This window comes from Megalobrama amblycephala, linkage group LG9, assembly GCF_018812025.1.
Source record: "Megalobrama amblycephala isolate DHTTF-2021 linkage group LG9, ASM1881202v1, whole genome shotgun sequence".
In the NCBI taxonomy this organism is placed as follows: domain Eukaryota; kingdom Metazoa; phylum Chordata; class Actinopteri; order Cypriniformes; family Xenocyprididae; genus Megalobrama; species Megalobrama amblycephala.
Genome location: NC_063052.1, coordinates 41,320,340 through 41,339,844, shown reverse-complemented (window position 1 = coordinate 41,339,844; position 19,505 = coordinate 41,320,340). Strand labels below are relative to the sequence as shown.

Sequence of the window (19,505 nt, the reverse complement as noted above, 5' to 3'; positions counted from 1 at the left end):
GGAATATTTATGATCATGAACTCACAAATTAAACTGTTTTGTTAACCAAGTGTCAATGTAAACTAGACCACATCCAGCAGGCTGTTAAAACTACATTTGAGATCATGAGGATATTTAATGCATCTTTGAACATAGAGTTTTGAGTGGAAAGACTGTGGTTTATTATCTCTGCATTGTGGTGTAATGATAACAATAACATGATTAGTGGAATGGAGAAATGACATTTGTGCCGTGTTGTGGTTTGATCAGTCAAGTTGTTACAGCTGATCTGAGGTCAGGTTTCACCACTCATCATACCACATTATCAAGAAAACAGACATTCTGTCACATTAGAAGTATTTATATGCAAATAATATGCAAAAAAAAAAATAAAAAATTATGTCAGTCACTGAACACCATGCAATACAAATCGTTGTCTTTTTAAAGAACAACCAATAGAGGACAATAAAGAGCAGTCAGGCTCCTCCTCTCCATATTTCCATACTCCTACACAGTTTCACTTTCATTTTTTTCATAACTCTCACTAAACGTGCAGTGGTTTACAATGCTCTGACACCAGAACAAAAGACTCATCCAGAACTTTTACCATGTAAGTTTTGTTTAAATATAATTCCAGCCTGTGTGTTTTTGTGTTATCAAACTAATAGTTTAGTTTATTATTTGAAAACGAAACCTGCTAGTGACGATAAGGAAATGAATCAGTTTCCAGTCATGTGATTATGACAACCATGATTATGAAGTTTGTGTGTGTGTGTGTGTGTGTGTGTGTTATTAATATCATTATTTGTTCTACATTGATTACTCAGATGAGAGGATTGTTTGATAGCAGGAAAAAGAATTTAGTAAACTTTCTGTTTGTGTCTGTTGGGATGGTTCGGTTTGACGGATCATTTTGAGTCTGAGGATTACTGAATCATTTATAAAATCAAAGACTCAGATCCTAGTTTGATGTGTCTTACATGTGGACATTTTTATCATGTTCAGTATTCATGTGGTAAATCTTTAAATAATAATAAAAAAAAGTGAACGTTCAGAGTTGACAGTACTTTGGTCAGTTATGTAGCATTAACACATAGAAAATAATTTTCCCTATTTCTAAATGTATTTGTGATGTATAACCCACTCTTGTGTTGTTTTGTCATCAGGATCAGATGGTTGGATTTTCTACTGGTTTTGTTCTTGGTCTATCAATGTGGTCAGTATCATTTTATTATACAAATTTGAACTATATTTGATTTTCAGTTCTAATTGTTTCTAAATAATAATAATTGTGTCGTGTCATTTGTGGATTGACCATTTAAATTTCACCATATTACACACCATGACATCACTGATGTATCTTTTCAGTTCTTTGTAGTTAAATAAACTAAAACTTTGTTCATGGATTCACTGTAACTGCATTGACACATCAGCTACATATTTATATTATTGTCATTAACATTTCAAATATTAAAGGTGCTTTATGAAATTGTTTTGACTGTACTAAAGCATAAAATACCTTAATATGATTGTTGCTATTTAGGAAACATGCTAAGTTCACATAGGCCCTACTTTGTGCTTTCCATGTCTGAATGTCTGTTTTTGTGTTAGTCTGTGTGTTCCTGCCCTCTGCCAGCTTACCTCAGGTTGTCAGTTGGTGGCAAACACAGCATAGCTTATTGCAGCCATGAACAAGTGCAGGTCTCTGCAGAACAAAAAAGGTGTCTTTTAACTATACAGTCAAACAACTATGGAAGCCCAAGGCCACATCCACACTTATCCGATCTTTCCCCATTTCTGATTTCAAATATCAAGAGTCAAGAGGCATTTATTTGTCATTTGCACAGTTAACACTGGAGAAAAGCTTGTGATGAGGCTCAGACATACAGTGACAATAACAGTAATGAGTGAAACTGGTTTGTTGAGTTGTTCAATCAGATCTTGAGAGATTTCATGTCTTTTATCTTCAGGTGATTTCATCTAAAGCCGGGTGCACACTGTGCGATTTATAATAGTCCTTTGGGATTGTTGCTTGTCAGACTGTACGTTCATGATCCTCATGTCACTGTGGGATCTCATGTGTCATTTATGTCTGACTGTACGACAGTCAAGACGCGTTAAAAACGGACACGCACATGAAAACTTGTCCGGAGTTTTACATCATCAACCCATACACATTCGCTGACTGAGCTGCATTACAAATGGGACTGAAATGGTGGCTAACAAAGAAATCTCTAGCTTTAATTTAGATCACGGCTTGTCTTGAAAAATGAAGACATGACGTTTGTCGTAGAAGTCACACTGCAGCACTGTCTGATGGCTTGAAGATAAAAGCTGTTCTTCAGTCAGGTTGTCTGTGATCGGATTGATGATTGATGAGTCTTTCTCAAGCGGTGTGTCTGATAAATGTCCTGTGAGGACAGTGGTGAGCTCTGCTGTTCTCAACACACTCTGAAGAGCTTGGTGGTCTGAAGAAGAGCAGTCATGATGGAGCTGGTCAGAATGCTCTCTAGTCTAGTATCTCAGTTTGTTTTCATGTTGTCATTGCCTTTGTTCTGATTCCCGCCACTCGATTGTCTCCTTGGTTACCATGATGATTAGTTCATTCAGTTCAGCTGTGTTCACCCCATTACCTTCAGTATTTATGTCACTCTGTTTTAGCTCTCAGTTGTAATAATAATTAATAATTCCTTACATTTATATAGCACTGTTCTGGGCACTCAAAGCGAAGGGGGAATCTCCTCAACCATCACCAATGTGCAGCATCCACCTGGATGATGCGACGGCAGCCTTATTGCGCCAGAACGCCCACCACACACCAGCTGATTGGTGGAGAGGAGACAGAGTGATGAAGCCAATCAGTATATGGGGATGATTAGGAGGCCATGATGGACAGAGGCCAATGGGCAAATTGGGCCAGGATGTCGGGGTTACACCCCTACTCTTTTCGAAGGACATCCTGGGATTTTTAACGACCACAGAGAGTCAGGACCTCAGTTTAACGTCTCATCCGAAGGAGTTGTCTGGTCTCGTATCATGTTATGTGTGTGAACCCTTCCATCTGTTCTGATCTGTACTCCTTTAGATTATTATAATAAACTGTGTTGAAACTTTATTTGTATTCATCCTCATCTGCCTGCCTATGCACACAGTGTTACAGTTACATTATTGTTGGTGAATTACACTTATAAAATACAGTTGGAGAAATACAACCATCAGTTCCGTTATTGTTTGTTGAAATGTCTTGAGCAAAAGAAAATCATAAAATAACTCTACTATATTTTATAATGACCTCACTTACAAAGAATTGACAGAAAAACCATGTATATTTTTCAGTATTGATACTTTGTATTTAATGAATATTATTAATATATTTGCAGGAATCCTCCCCGTAGGAAATGACCATATAACTGAGACGGGAGAAAAGGGAGGCAACGTCACCCTAACATGTGAATTTAAGGACCATAAAATTTCATTTGAATTACACAATCAGACAGGAGACATTGTTTGTGACAATGAAGAATGTCCCAGCAAATTTGATAAAAAAGGACCATGTGACATCATCATCAAGCATCTGATCTTCAGTGATGCTGGGATATATACTCTGACTGTGTATTACGATGATGGTTCGAAAGAGGTGGAGCCAAATTCTAGGGTTTACCATCTTCATATTCACGGTAAAGTAAAACTATTCAGGGGTTTGTTTCCCAAAAGCATCGTTAGCCAACTAACATCGCATGTTCTGTCGTTACTTCCATAGTTCAACGATTTGGTGTTTCCCGAAACCATCGTTCAAACGAACATTCGCAATTAATCCGCATCGCAAACTTGTGTGGTTGGAATGACAGCTCTCGAGCTGTGGTTAGAAGCATAGTTTCCTGTTTTTATGACATGTGGACTTAATAAATCATTATCTTGAGCAATATAAGCAAGCTGACATTAAATACAATGTATATCTTTTATCTCGAATATATATATAAATGTCATTTATATATTTTAGTTTGTCAAGAGATTTTAAGCACCGTTTTTGGAGAGTGCGCATGTGCGCATGTGCTCTGGTACGTCAGAACAAGCATATGATTGAATCTGGAAATAAAGCAAAATAACTGAGGAAAATGAGAATTAGTCCTATAATGCCATATCCGTAATTTATAGCAAAAAATCTAGCATTAATTTTAATCTCAAACGGATTCATTTAAAGAAGTTATTACTCACTACCTGCGTGACGTCATTCACCAACGTGGTTGAACGACAGGTTTGCAACAATACGGTTACGGGAAACTAGCTAGTTGATTTGTTCAACGATGCATCGTACTTCGGTAGTTCAGCAGCGAGTTACATCGTTGTTTGAGAAACGCAAATTAAGTTTGCGTTATAAATGTATTCATAAATATTGTTTATCATTAATTGTTTATCAGAATGTGTTACAAAGGATGATTATTGTATGTTGTTAGAGAATAAAATGTTGTAAAATAGTTTAAAATGTTGCAAAAGGCATTGCCAAACAAAAAAATCTGTTTTCAATTAATTTATACCCCCAAAATGGCGACGTATCCTGAGGGATAAAAACATTAAAATCAAAATTAAAAGTCATAAAAATGATCAAGTTGTATTTTATGCATCCTAATAAGATCGCAATAAATTAATTTTCTGATGTCTCTTTATGGCCATTTTTAGGGTTAAAAGGTTTGGTAACCCCAATCCTAAAGATGTGCTTATTGCCTTGATTGCATGATACATTACAGTTTTTCTCAGTCGCTTTGGTACATTTCTCGAATCAAACTCACAATTTGCAAAACAGTAAGTGCATTTCTCAAAACAATTTGTACAAATAGCAAAACACCATGGATAAACTGCAAAATCCACTCTCTTACTCAAAATCCTTAGTTCATCTCTCAAAAGTAAATATCTGTGTCAATGAACATGTCAGTGCCATCAGAATGACAAGTCCTTGTGTCATTGTGTACGGATAAGACAGTCAAATTGTTTAGTCATGTTGTCAATATAACAGTTTACTCTGGAGGGATGTTCTGATGGAAACTATGGCTAAAGTTTTAATGACAATTATTGTCAATTGTAAGTTACATCTTAGTGTATGTGTGAGTGTAATTGCAAGAGAATGGAAAAGATTCAAATTTACACTCTTACTGTTTGTACTGTATTTTATTGACAGAACATGTCATTGAGATACAGAAATGAAAAAACAGCACTGAATAGCACACAAAAAAAAAACCTAAAGAAGGAATGTGAACATAGGAAAAACTGTACATGCGGTGCTGTAGAAATTACATTACAGTTTTTTACAATTGCTAGGACCCATTTCTCAATACTTAGGCCACTTTTTCAAAACTCTTCACACAGTTCTCCTAACCAACTTTCAGCTTGTCAAAGCAGTTCATTTCACATTCAAAATGCACTAAATCTACCAAAACACTTCATTCATGTCTCAAATCAACTCATTCTTCCAGAACACTAGCAAAGGTTTTCACCAAGCAAACACACTTTGTCAGTCATAAAACATCGACCTTAAAAACACTAACATCAGTTAGCATTATGCAATGTTTTCTTTTGTAAAATTTCTTTATAAAACAAGAATGACACTCTCTACTGCTTATAATTCATCGCAGTACATGTTACATGGTCCATGTTTACATTACAGAACAAAATTATTCCTAAGTTTCCCCTTTTGAATGGACGGTAATGAAACTGAAAAACGAATGCTTGTGTAGGTGTTCAGTTTCATCTAATTGTTTTGATAGTATTTGATTTTTTAGATTCAGAATATATTTCATTACAATATTACTGTAGAACATAAGTTTTGAACATAAGTTTAACAGTTTTGAAAACAGTATGTAAGCATGTGCAAATTTGCCTGTACGTACAAAGAGTTTTGGCAGTTGTTGTGTCTGAGTGAGAAAAGAATTCATGAAATTTGAGAGATGTAGTCATTGAATGCATTTTGTGCCAAAGCAATGATAATTGATTCTCAGTTTAGCCCACATAGACTTCTGTTGTGCTCCCTGTGTGAAGAGTTTTGCAAAAGTGACCTAAGTTTTGAGAAATGTGTCCTAGCGTCTGTAAAAAACTGTAAGGAATTACAATCTTCCTACACCTCTTGACGATCCAGTCTGTTGGGCCACAAATTCTCATCCACATCACAACGAACATCTTCTCTTGCAATGCAGCATGGAAAGAATCTTTTTGAGTGTCTTATCCAGCCTCTGCAGGCATCTGCTGTGATGTCGTCACATGCTGCATCCATGGCAGCCAGAAGGGTAATTTGTGTATGTGGCTGACGATCGTATACTTTCGTATACTATCGTATACTATATATATACCTGCTAGTTGATGCTTCATGAGAAGCACCTTCGTTAGAGAAAGTCAAGATTCACCTGGGAGCAATTTACCAATTCAGGACAGATTTAGAAAAAAGTCTAATGGAAATATAGAAAGTATAGAAATATGCTTGACATATTATGATAATGTGTTCAACCATTTTGCATGTAAAGACTTATGCTATGAGCTTGTGCCTAAATGTTGTGGGGGGTGAGACTATTCAACAGAGACCCAATATAATACATTTTGATCAACATGACATAAGCAACTGATAATGTAGGAAACAACTGAGAATTGTACATAATCATTTGTACATAATATGGATGTACCAAAGCATTTGCAACTTGTTCAAAGAAATGAGAAACAGCTTTTTTGATGTGCACAAGTGACACAATGATGTGAGAATTGAACAGGTAGTTTTGAGAATTTCAATTCTGATCTGAGAAATGTACCAAAGCGACTGAGAAAAACTGTAATAATAATGATTAAAGTCTTTCTGTTTCTCCTCAGGTAATATTTCTGCGAAAATAGGCAAGCCACTGAAGATGGATGTTCTGTTGATCAATGCTGCTAAAGTGGAGAAAAACTCCAATGGAGAGTGGACTGAGGTGTGGACGAGTCACGGGGTCAGCAGTGATCGACTGACCGACAGAGATGGAAATCTGATCATTAATAATTTTACGGCCAGTGATGCTGGAACATACAGAGTTCTGGACTCTGAAGGAGAAATCTGGATCACAGTCACAGTCACAGGTGAGAGAAGATCAGTGGATGATCAGAAATATTATAGCATTTTGACAGCCGAGGTTTATTCATCATGATTTGAACAACAAATTAATACTAAACTGTTTGACAAACCTTTCAATCTCCTCTACAGAATCTAGTCCAAAATCTGGCCCAAAGGGAGGTCAGAGGAACATAAAGACTGACACTGAACAACAGAGTAAGTAAAATATGACTAATAAGAGCTTTATGGGATATTTAAGAAGTGACTTTAAAACATTTAGAAAATAAAAAAGTGCTTTGAGGTGTGATTGGTGCAGTCAGTGGGACTGTTTGTGTTGGTTCTGGTGGATTCTGGTTACTGCTCGAACCAAGATAAACTCTAACCTTCCAATATCCTCTACAGAACCAAATCTGAATAACACAGATGATCACGGAACTAATGGCAGTGAGTAAAACAAAGCATTGAGAGATTTACAAAATCTTTAAATAATGAGTTTAAAGAAGAAAAACTATTTAAACAAATAAAATAAATTGTGCTCTCTTCTCACTTTCCCTCCTTTCAGAGAACTGGCCTGTAATAGTTAGCGTATCTGTAGGGTTTGTGATGCTGGTTGTGGTTGCTGTGGCTCTGATTATATACGTCAGACGCCGTCATCAACCACCGAGACGCCAACATGAACAACAAGAAAACAATCCACAATACGTAGAGGTCCCAATGAACGATCTTGAACAGGAGGCCCCTGCAGAACACTAGCGATGTCACCGGTAAGATCCAGCAGATCTGCAGAGGATTCTTTCAGCATATTTCTGCAGCTAGGTGTGTAATATGTATCATCTATGATAATACCAGAATTGTTGTTTAACAATGTGTGAGATTACATTATTGAGTATGTCATTCACTTTGCAAAAACAATTGTATAAAAAAACAACTGGGAAAGACTTGAATACACGCAGTGTACAGATGGGTGACAAACTGATGGAAAACAAACACTGAGTGTCTCAGGTGCTGCAGCACACGCCAAAGAAGCTGCCATTTCAGTTTTCAGCTGGGTTGAAATCCACTGACCGAAAGCCCCAGCATATGATACACATCATTTTCTTATATTCATAAAGAATGAAATCAATATAAATGTTTAATAATAGGATAATGGTGATTAATACACAGACCAACTTTATATTAATTTGTAATAACTCTTCCCTTTAAAGCCAGCAGAATATGATCATGTCATCAAAATGATAATATTACTTTTATCGCTGCCTGTTCTGGTATTATATTATTGTGTTATATTATGTGTGTTATTGTGATGTTGCACCTGTGCAAACCACATTTCCTAAGGGATAAATATAAACCTGTTACAGAATAACAGAGCTGATACCCCAATATCCCTGCAGCCTGTTTAACTTTCAGTTTGTTTGTTTGTAATTTGTAACATGATGGAGAGGGTGTCCAAAACTGTGTCTGTCTACCATTTTTTTTCTTGGCTGCTGTTGCCATTGATGACTCAATAGAGGATTTTAAGGTTTTATTCTTCATAAAGCTGCATTGAAATAAAATTGTTTTAATTGTATTGAGAAAAATACTATACGCAATATGACTTTTGATACAGTAATATTTTTCCAATTATATATGGTGGTAAGTTTCTAATGGTATATGTGTTGATATGGTGTTTGTTCATATTCCTGTTAATTCATGAGTTAACTTAAAACTCTTGGAGCAGCTCAATTTTTGTTTATTATGGATCCAAATGGATTAAAGGTGCAGTAAGAGATCTTTGAGAAACACTGTGAAAGTGGACCTTACTAAGAGCCAAAACACACTTAGCCAATCAGCAGCATGGGCATTATTGGGGGCGGAGCTATAAAGATCTCCTTTTGGGGAGGGGTGTGTTTATTCTGGCCATTTTAAATAACAGCATTTCTCTGAGGTTTAGGATTAAAAATATCTTTCCTAAGACCTCCTTACCTCACTGTGACTGTTAAGTTTTTCATCATAAAATATGTCTAATTGTGAGAAGTTTTGTTTACTTATTCTTTTGTTTTTTTTGGTACTGTTTGTCACAGCAATTAAGAAATGTTGCAAATCAAACTCAAATCTGTGAAAAGTTAATTAATGTAGGGCTGATTGAATATGGGTGAAGCTACTTTCTTTTCTTTTCTTTTTACAGTATAAAAATGTTTGAAGTACCTGGTGCGAGGGATTCCTCATTCCTCAATTCCTCAATTTTAGGTTTATGGCCTTTTGTTTTCTTTCAGTTGTATGTTTAACATTGGTTTTCTTGAGGTATGAGAGGGACAAATTAACTTAACATTTTCAATACACTATGTAATTCCATTCTGCTGCCTGTATATTTAAACATATATCTTAATAAATACTTTTACCTGCTTTAAATCTTTTGAGAATCTTTCCTTTATGGTGTTGAAAGCCAAAGTGACTCTGACTTTTTCAAAACTGCAGCGTAAGCTTCCTGTCTTACATTGCCTTCAAAGAGAGGGACTTCCTTCTGTAATTAAAATAAAAACCAATAGAAAATCCAATACAAACTACATTGAGATGTTCATTATATAGAGTTTTGATGCAATAAACAAATAAAGGTGAAGATGGAACAATAGAGACTATTATTCAATGTTTTATAATTCTCTGGAAGGAAGTGGAAACTCTGTGGTTTCCTCTGCATCATGCTGAAAGCTATAGTTTGAAGACCCACTTGACAAACAAGAAACAATGGAGAAAGTCATTTTCATCTTCTGTGTATTTTCTTATTGGATTATGCAAATCACGCCCAATGGTAACTATATCACTCAAATATTCATGAATTTAACATGTCAACCTCAAATAGAATAATTATCATTATTATCAGTGGTCTAAAAGGGTCTGTGTTTATCAATGCATCAGCACCAGAATCTTCTGATCTGTTGAAAGTTCAGATGGGAGAAGACATCACTCTGAACTGCAGCATGACTGACCGGATTGAAGTCGCCTGGTTTCACCTCAATTCTGAAAAACTCAAACTACTGATTTCTGCAAAAAAAGACAGAACTGGAAGAAAACTCCTGATAATCTACAAACAAAACAGCACTCGTCTGAAAATTACTGCAGACAGTTGGGTCACCACAGTCTCTCTTATTATTTCTGGAGCATCAGAGTCAGATTTGGGTTTTTATTTTTGTGGAACAAAGTCTAACTCTCCAGAGATGTTCTTCGACAAAACCATCAGACTGGAGATTGACGGTAACAGATTTTTTAGTTTTTCCCATCATATTTATGGCTGGTGAAATGCTTTTATATGCTAAACATATTTTAAGTGCTTAAAACCACTGTAAACGTTGCCATCACTGTAAAACGTGATGCAATTCTTACCTTAAAGATCAATATTTATCTGACTGATCCCATTAATAACTGTTTTATTGGTATGAATGAATGTATTTAGTTTGATTCAGTGATGCTAAATCTTTTTTTTTTTTTTTGATACAGAGTATTTTTTTTATACTGCTTTAATACACACTATATTGTATAAAGTACAACTGACAGAAGCTCATTTTAACCTCCCATACACTGACAATCACAACAGTTTATGTGTGTTTGATAAACTGATCATTTATATTTACAGGACTTTTTGTAGCAGAAGAGTCAAAAGAAGTTGTTGACATCACAGGTAACATTTGGATGTTCACTTGATTTTTCATAGTGACGGCTGGAGATCCAGGTTGTTTTGAGTTGTATGAATCTGAGTAACTCTTTCTCTGTACAGTAGATGAGGTGACACCGACAGAGAGGATGTTGATGTTCGGTGGTGTTGGTCTGGCTGCGTTTGTGTTTTTTCTGACTACAGTCATCGCAGGATTAATCATTTACCATCGTGGTTGGCAGAAAGGATTGAAAGAAGCAAAACATGAAGGTCTAGTTAATTAAAAATCAACTAAACAGCATTAATTTCAGCTTGTTTATACAATCTAACTCAATATATCTGTTAAAATTACTGTCTCATTTCCTCTGTTTTGTGTTTTAGAATACTTATGTTGATATATATTTTCTGTTCCCATTGTTCTTGTGTTTTACTTCCTGTTTTTGCTTAATTTTCCTTAGTTCCTGGTTTGCTTCCAGAGTTACCCTCATTATTCTCCATAGCAACCCATAATCTTTATCTGGTGTTGTCATTGATGATGTTTGTGTGTTCTAGCTCTGTTTTGTCCAGCTTGCCTGTGTCTATTACTCTGTTTCTGCCCTGAATTACTTTCACTGTGCTTATTTAAATACATGTTGCATTTGGATCTCTGAAACAGTGCTGGTACTGCCACTGTCTTTAATGCAATGGTTATTAATGCAGTATACATAAACAATATTAAAGCTTAGAGTTCTAGTATGTTTTACACAACTGCAGTTTTTACATGTAGAGAATAAGCTGAAAAAGAACAGCTAACATATGCTTTAATATCATTAGTCTGCATCTTTAGACATTAAGGGCCCTATTTTAAAGATCTAAGCTCATGGTCTGAAGCTCATGGTGCAGGTGCATTTAGATAAAAGTCTGAATCCACTTTTGCTAGTTTAACAATGGAAAAAAAAATGGTTGTACACCAGGCGCATGGTCTAAGGGTTGTCTCTATTCTCTTTATGAGTCAGATAGGTGCATGTTACTAACACACCCTTTAAATAAAAAAAATACGCCATGCGCCATTGACTTTAGAGCAGGTTTCAGTTGGTCAGTGGCGCAGCATTTTCAGTTCCTCAACATGCCATCAATGCACCTGAACACACCTCATTTTCAGGCCAGCACGGCCATGGATGAACAGATCGACGCGAGTGCATTTGAACAATGTGACGCAGAACGTGAAAATGATAACGTCAGGCTGAAACTAGCAAAAACACAGTTTGCATTTATATTTTCTCTTGAAAACAGGTTTAATGCTTCTCAGTCTAGATAATTATATAAGAACCTATCATATAAGGCAGACAACTGTTTTATGTCACATATAAGCTTGATTAAAATGTCAACAGATGTCATCAATGATGAATGTGTTGTTCAGTGATCTGATCAAATAAACAGCATTAAAACTAAGAAATTATATGTCTATATGTGCAATTTCTGGCAGAAAGCAAGATCATTAGCAAAGCTAAACATTTTTGTGCAATGCACAATCATGATTTCCTGATTGACTGCATTATGATAATGCAACTAAACCACAATCTGACTTGCTGACACTAAAGGGCAAATGAACAAATTAGCCATAGTGTGTGTGTGTGTGTGTGTGCATAAGGCTAACAGAATGAAAACATTAGTAAAAATGAAGGAGGGGAATATGCAAGAGAGAGAGAAAAAAATCTGTGGCAAACAAAACAGACCATGCGGAAGTGAAGGAAGGGAGAAGCCAGGAGCAGATAATCACCCAGTAAACAGCCATGATGATAGCCCATGGTGGAGTCGATGCCAGGAAGAGCCATGGTGAAGACTTGGCCGACGACACCAGGGGATGAACCAATGAGAATGAAGCAGAAGAACCTATGCCATGCAACCCTCAATGGCACTGTTCACACCATGAACGATATTTAGAAAAGATAACTATATTTGAGTCCAAACCAACGAACGATAACGGTCAGTTTATTCTGAACTCATTCGCTGCGGTTTCAAAGTGTGTTCAACATGTTTTTGCTGTTCTTGTTGCAGTTACACACTTTAACCGGCAGATGTCCTCAGCATGCTATGTTTGAAGTGAATAGCTAGTGTAATCGATCTAATCTAACAGTGAATTTAGCTGACTAAGTCAATATAGTAGAATAAAAACAACGCATCGTCTTTTTCACTAAAACTTCAAAGGAAGCAAGACAATGTTGTCGAAACTAGCGCTGGATACCTGAGGTCATTTAATTTTACACTGTTTGCTGGCATAATGATCTCATGGTTAATACATCTCACCATTTATTCCGAGGGTATGGCTGATTTTGGATGCTTTCCATATATCAATTTTCTTTAAAGGTGCCCTAGAACTTTTTTAAAAAAAAGATGTAATATAAGTCTAAGGTGTCCCCTGAATGTGTCTGTGAAGTTTAAGCTCAAAATACCCCATAGAGTTTTTTTAATTAATTTTTTTAACTGCCTATTTTGGGGCATCATTATAAATGAGCCGATTCAGGGCTACTGGCCCTTTAATTCTCCTGCTCCACGCCCCTGGAGCTCACACTTGCCTTGAACAGTGCATAAACAAAGTTTACACAGCTAATATAACCCTCAAATGGATCTTTACAAAGTGTTCGTCATGCATGCGGCATGCATGCATCGGAATTATGTGAGTATTGTATACTGTTATATTGTTTACATTTGATTCTGAATGAATTTGAGGCTGTGCTCCGTGGCTAAAGCTAACATTACACACTGTTGGAGAGATTTATAAAGAATGAAGTTTTGTTTATGAATTATACAGACTGCAAGTGTTTAAAAATGAAAATAGCGATGGCTCTTGTCTCTGTGAATACAGTAAGAAACGATGGTAACTTTAACCACATTTAACAGTACATTAGCAACATGCTAACGAAACATTTAGAAAGACAATTTACAAATATCACTAAAAATATCATGATATCATGGATCATGTCAGTTATTATTGCTCCATCTGCCATTTTTCGCTGTTGTTCTTGCTTGCTTACTAGTCTGATGATTCAGCTGTGCACAGATCCAGACGATAATACTGGCTGCCCTTGTCTAATGAATTTTATAATGTTGGAAACGTGGGCTGGCATATGCAAATATTGGGGGCGTACATATTAATGATCCTGCTGTTACTAACAGTCATGTTGTGTTGAGATTCGCCTGTTCTTCGGAGGTCTTTTAAACAAATGAGATTTATATAAGAAGGAGGAAACATGGAGTTTGAGACTCACTGTATGTCATTTCCATGTACTGAACTCCTGTTATTTGACTATGCCGAGATAAATTCAATTTTTGATTCGAGGGCACCTTTAAAGTATCCTTGAAAAGTGGTGGATTTTTCTGGACCTCTGCAAATAACTTCTCCACAATGGCATCTGCCATTTTAAATGTGCAAGACCTTAAATTAGTACTGTCAGTGTTTTATAGTCCAACAGCTGGAAAAAAGTGATCCCATCTATATCATTCCTCTGTATCGTTATAGCTGTGGTGTGGACACTGCTATTCTTTTATATTTAGAATGATTTTTAGAACTATATGTTTATCGTTATCTTTATAGTCATCGTTCTTGGTGTGAACAAGATTTTAGAGCTGGACTGGACCAGACCAGCTAGGACACTAGAGTTCATACTGAATGGAATCAGTGGGAACAGGAGAAAAAGGGAAACTTCCTCATCCAGTTGAGGTCAGTGTTGCACCCCTTGAAAAGGGGGAAAATATATATTATTAAAAGAAGAGACTGCTGTCTGTGTGCTGACTGTATGGCTGTGACACACAGCATAGCTTGTGTCAGCTACGTAGCCTTTGAGTTCCTCCTACTGGACACTCCTTGAAATTGCATCTAATTTTTTTAGTTAACAGAATTAGAACAATAAAAAAACCATCACCTTATGAATGAATCATTTTGACTTAGAACTCTTTTAGCAATGTTCTCTGTTAACAGGCTGTAAATAAAACTGTGTTGGAGCATCAGCTCAAATACTCCAGAAACAATCGTTGATCTGGAGAGGAATGTTCACTGCAAATCCATTATACTCAAAGAGGGTCCTGTCTTCTGTCATGGTTGGCTGTGATATATAAAGTGCATGGTGACAAATCAAATGAACACTTTATTATAATGAAAAAAACAGATCATGAAACCAACCGCTTTACATCAAAGAGACGAGATGGCAAGGACTGCAACAACACAGGGAGTATATGTATTTCACATGCAAAAGCACATAAAACGTTCATCAAATTTTAATTTCAAATCTGTTCCCACCTCAGCCCTCGAAATACAAGAAACCAAATACAAGATGAATGATGGCTTGAAAGAAAATCATTTGACTTGACATTTGATATTCAACAGTATTCTTGACATTTATTTAACAGTGCTTTGATCTGCCTGCATTGACACTATTCTTTAAGAGCTGCTGTGCAGCAAAAATGATGTACCAGTTATCAATGTAAAGCTGCTTTGACACAATCTGCATTGTAAAAAGCGCTATATAAATAAAGGTGACTTGACTTGGTTTGACAGAATTTTGTGAGTAGCATGTGCTGCTGTAACTCTGACAGAAATGGACATAACCTACATTAAAGGTGCTAAAGAGGATGTTTTGTTTTATACATTTTTGCAATATTACTTGAAACTGTCTTTACTAACTGATAAAAGACTATTTATTAGGTGCACTGAAAGGAATAATATTAATATACATCATCTGTGCACGAGGTAGGGCCTTAAAAACATCAGCCAATCGTTTACGCGATCATCGCGTAAACGATTGGCCCTCTGGCTTGTCAATCACTGCCATGACGTTCCTTGTGAGAGACGAGCGCGGCTGCACGTTCCAGTAACTTTCCACACTCCACAGGCACTGCATGCAATGTTTTTGTCAGGAGACAGGAGTAACAACTGCAGATTATGAGTTACCCGCGGTGAGTCCGACATAATGAATCCACTAAGTGTGTGCGCGGCTTTAAGTATAAGGCCGATTATGAATGTAAATTGATACTTATGACTGATGCGCTCAAACGCGTCTAGTCAGAGCCAGTTGCATTCAGTCTGCGATTACAGTCAGTGTTCAAATTCCATGTGAAAGTATATAAATCTGCTTCAGGAGCAGGAAACTATCGCTGTATGTTGAGCACAGTCAGAATGTTTTAGCTAGTCGTTAAATGTGTGCCCGGCTTAATAACACAGCCAATGCCGGTGGTAAACACTCGCGTTCTGATACTCGTGCACGAGTTTTGGGAGGCGTTCCCTATAAATGAGCTGTGAAGGAGGGGGGTTGTTCTTACCCATGCGCTCATTTCAAAAACTCAGTCGACAAAAAGAACCTCTTTAGCACCTTTAAAAAACAGCTGTAATATAACACAAACATGACAGCCACTTGCATCACAGCTCCTCCTAGTGTGTGGATCAGTTTCTTCACTGTTACATTTTGAACTCTGCTTCCATCATTTGCAATGTTTCCAGTTGCATCTTTAGTGGTTTTGCAACTGTTTACTATGTCCAAACAGGTGGATTTAGATTTAAAAAAACAAAACAAAACAAAACAACAACAACAAAAAACAAACCAAAAAACAAACCAAAAAAAAAAAACCATGGATTTGGCTGATTTTGCAACAAATGATTTTAACAGCAAATTGATGCTTAACTGTGTGACCTCCTGGAGGGCCAACGGCCTGCAGATTTGAGCTCCAACACACTTGTCAGGACGTTTCCAGTGAGTCTGAAGATCCTTGGCCCCTATACCCTCTTTCACTATTCTGAATCTGTACATTAGTCCACTAATATAGTTCAATATAGAGTGAATGAAAGCGAATGAGTGAATTCAGACATTGAGTGCGCTGGAAGGGCTGTCGCTTTTGCATTAGTTTGTGCTTTCTGTTTAATAATCATTTGAAACTTCCCACACAGCAAAAGGACTCCGTGGCGGATCCACCGCGGAGGTATCGCGCAGAGGTGGAAAGTCCAGGGCTCAGAAAGTGAAAGTCCAGGGCTCAGAAAGTAAAAGTCCTGCCATATTTTTTTTCCACCCGCTGAAACAGTATTAAAGTTAATGAGATAAATAAGTGATTAATTGAGTGATGATTGAGCATTATTGAAGACACCTGATGATAACAAGCAGAATCACCAAAGGAGAAAATCACAATTTTTAAGATACCATCGTGGAGATGAGGGTTTGTTTTAGTTGGGCTCTTGTCTTGACCCTTCACTTTTTAATATTAAATTTTGTTTGGGCTTAACTGAGTTATAACAGCCAAACAAGCAGAAAGAAAAGATGATCGGGTTTTGTTGGTTATGTTTTCACATGCTTATTACTTGATCTGAATCACTGAACTCATTTAGAGCCCAATCTCTGAGTTAGATTCACATTATTGATTACAGCAGCACTGTGATTCTACAGCACAAGATCCAGTTTTTTTTTTTCAAAATAATTCAAAGGTTTCATCAAAAGTTGTTGTTAGTAAAAAAAAAAAAAAAAAAAGATGCCCTCTCATGTTGTGTAGACACACAGATATCAAGAATCATCCTGTGAATCTCAACAGTGGTGAGAGTAATAAAGCATGTTGCAGTGCATTCTGGGTGCCACCAATCAAAATTCATCCATGGCTCCCATCATGCATTGCTGCATGAATAAATTATGAGCTGAATCGTCTTAGTAATTTCCTTTATTCTCATATTTTATTTTGTTCCATTTATGCGACTTTTTAGTAGCTTGTTTTCTAATGTTCAGAGTTGATCTGTTGATCAGAATATGTTGCTTGTCACCGTCCTTGAGATTCACAGGCTGATTCTTGATGTCTGTGTGTGCCTAAGAGAAATTTTTTTTTTTTTTTAAGAGAACAACTTTTAAGAAATCCCTCAGATTATATTGATAAAGCTGATCTTTTGCTGTAGAATCACAGTTCTGCTGTAATCAATTATGTAAATCTAACTCAGAGATTGGGCTCTAAATGAGTTCAGTGATTCAGACCAAGTAATTAGCATGTGAAAACATAACCAACACCACCTGATCATCTTTTCTCTTTGCTTGTCTGGCTGTTATAACTCAGTTAAAACAGCCCAAACAGAATTTAAGATTAAAAAGTGAAGGGTCAAGAGCCCAACTAAAACAAACCCTCATCTCCACGATGGTGGCTTAAAAATTGTGATTTTCTCCTTTGGTGATTCTGCTTGTTATCTTCAGGTGTCTTCAATAATGGTCAATCATCACTCAATTAATCACTTATTTATCTCATTAATGCTTCAGGGGGTGGAAAAAAAATATGGCAGGACTTTTACTTTCTGACCCCTGGACTTTCCACCTCTGCCGCGAACGGACCCGTATCGGAGTCCACTTGCGCGCAGTGACGGATCCGCAACGAAGGCGGATACGGACCCGTCTTGGCTCCGCGCTGCATCCGCTCCGCATCCGCGATTAAAACCTTACCTCCGCGGCGGGTCCGTGTGGGACCCGCAAATTGATACAACCGTTGCAGTAAAGGCGCGTGCGCGTCCGCGGATCCGACATGGGTCCACTCAGGATCCGCTCATTGACAGTAGAATTTATGGCGTCGCCCGGATGCGGATATGATCCTCTGGGCGGCGTCAAAACGGATGTGACAGTCACGCGGATTTGGCGACTTGAATGCGGATCCGCCTAGGAGTCCTTTGCTGTGTGGGTTAGCAAACTGGCAGCTCCAATAGTAATGAAAAGATTTATATTGAACTCTGTCATGGAAACTATGTATAAACTTAAATTTTAATTAAAAAAAAAATCAATTAAAAAGGGATTTATATCTGTGTGATATTACACTGTAACCACATTAGGCCAGCAGCTTGTAAAATGGATAGATGGATGATTTAGTTGCGGGTGCCATCTTCTGGTCAGACAAGGGAAATCATTATTCTGGTATTTTCTTTGCATTCAGCATACATCGATTGTACAATTGTTATTGCTCAATAACTCGTTATTGGATTGAATGAGTGCACTCGAAAACGTCCACTATGGTTTCATACACCACTACAAATGGCTGTTCCCTCAAATATTGCCCTATTTAATGGTATAAGAGGCGATTAGCTGGTTCAGGTGTGTTTAATTGGAGTTGGAGCTGAACTCTGCAAGACAGTGACCCTCCAGGAACAGGTTTGAAGACCTCTAGACTAACTGTTCAATATCCTCCACAGAATCTAGTACGGAATCAAAAGGAAAACTGGACAACAGCAGTGATATCAAACTTAAGGGCACAGAACAATCCAGTAAGTAAAACAGGAGGCATTGAGAGCTTTACAAAATCTTCAAGCAATAAGTTTAAAAATTGATTTGTTTGATGTTCTCTCTTTCTACCTTCTGTAGAGTATGGGATTTTGATTTTTGGACTGACTGTGTGTGTGGCTCTGGTGGTTCTGGCTCTGATTACAATTTCTGCCATCAAGAGACAACAGTTTCTGAACAGGAAAGCAGAACATGTTTTGTACCAATGCAGTCACCTGTACCTGTGAGCTCAGCAAACCTAGCGACGCCACTGGTTAATTTGTTTTCAAATCCAGCAGATCCACAGAGGATTCTGTAATTTACAATACATATGATCGTTTGGGCTGGACCTCTACATCAGGATTCTGTTTGTTAACAGTATCTGCATTCAGTTAAAGTGACTTGGGCTACGTTCACACTGTGACCCTTAGTGCTCAATTCTGATTTATTGCTCAGATCTGATTTTTTTATATAGCTGTTCACATTGTTGTTTAAAATGTGGCCTGAACTGATCAACATGTGCAAAAGAACGATAAAGACGACAAACAGCACACTGTCATACCGAAGGAAAACAGAAAAAGACAGATGGTGTAAATAATGG

General features: G+C 37.1%; 2 protein-coding genes across 4 annotated transcripts; both read left to right on the top strand.

Annotated features, from left to right (window-relative positions):
- The first annotated feature begins 474 nt into the window (after positions 1–474).
- LOC125275940 lies at positions 475–9,430 on the top strand. The gene is made up of 7 exons (XM_048203297.1): positions 475–589; positions 1,146–1,195; positions 3,360–3,656; positions 6,826–7,068; positions 7,193–7,258; positions 7,445–7,486; positions 7,605–9,430. Coding segments are annotated over exons 1-7 (891 nt in total). The 5' UTR covers positions 475–587; the 3' UTR covers positions 7,796–9,430.
- A 308-nt stretch (positions 9,431–9,738) lies between these two features.
- On the top strand, positions 9,739–12,249 carry LOC125275949. Of its 3 annotated transcripts, none has more exons than XR_007186555.1 (5): positions 9,739–9,827; positions 9,935–10,270; positions 10,650–10,694; positions 10,794–11,635; positions 11,809–12,249. XR_007186555.1 is itself a non-coding variant. In XM_048203308.1 (4 exons), the coding sequence occupies exons 1-4, from the start codon at positions 9,764–9,766 to the stop codon at positions 10,949–10,951; spliced, it is 606 nt and encodes a 201-aa protein (XP_048059265.1). In that variant the 5' UTR covers positions 9,739–9,763; the 3' UTR covers positions 10,952–11,697. The 3 variants fall into 3 exon arrangements, 1 of the variants encoding a protein (XP_048059265.1); XR_007186554.1 differs by having other exon boundaries at positions 10,791–11,635; XM_048203308.1 differs by lacking the exon at positions 11,809–12,249 and having other exon boundaries at positions 10,791–11,697.
- The last annotated feature ends 7,256 nt before the right edge of the window (positions 12,250–19,505 follow it).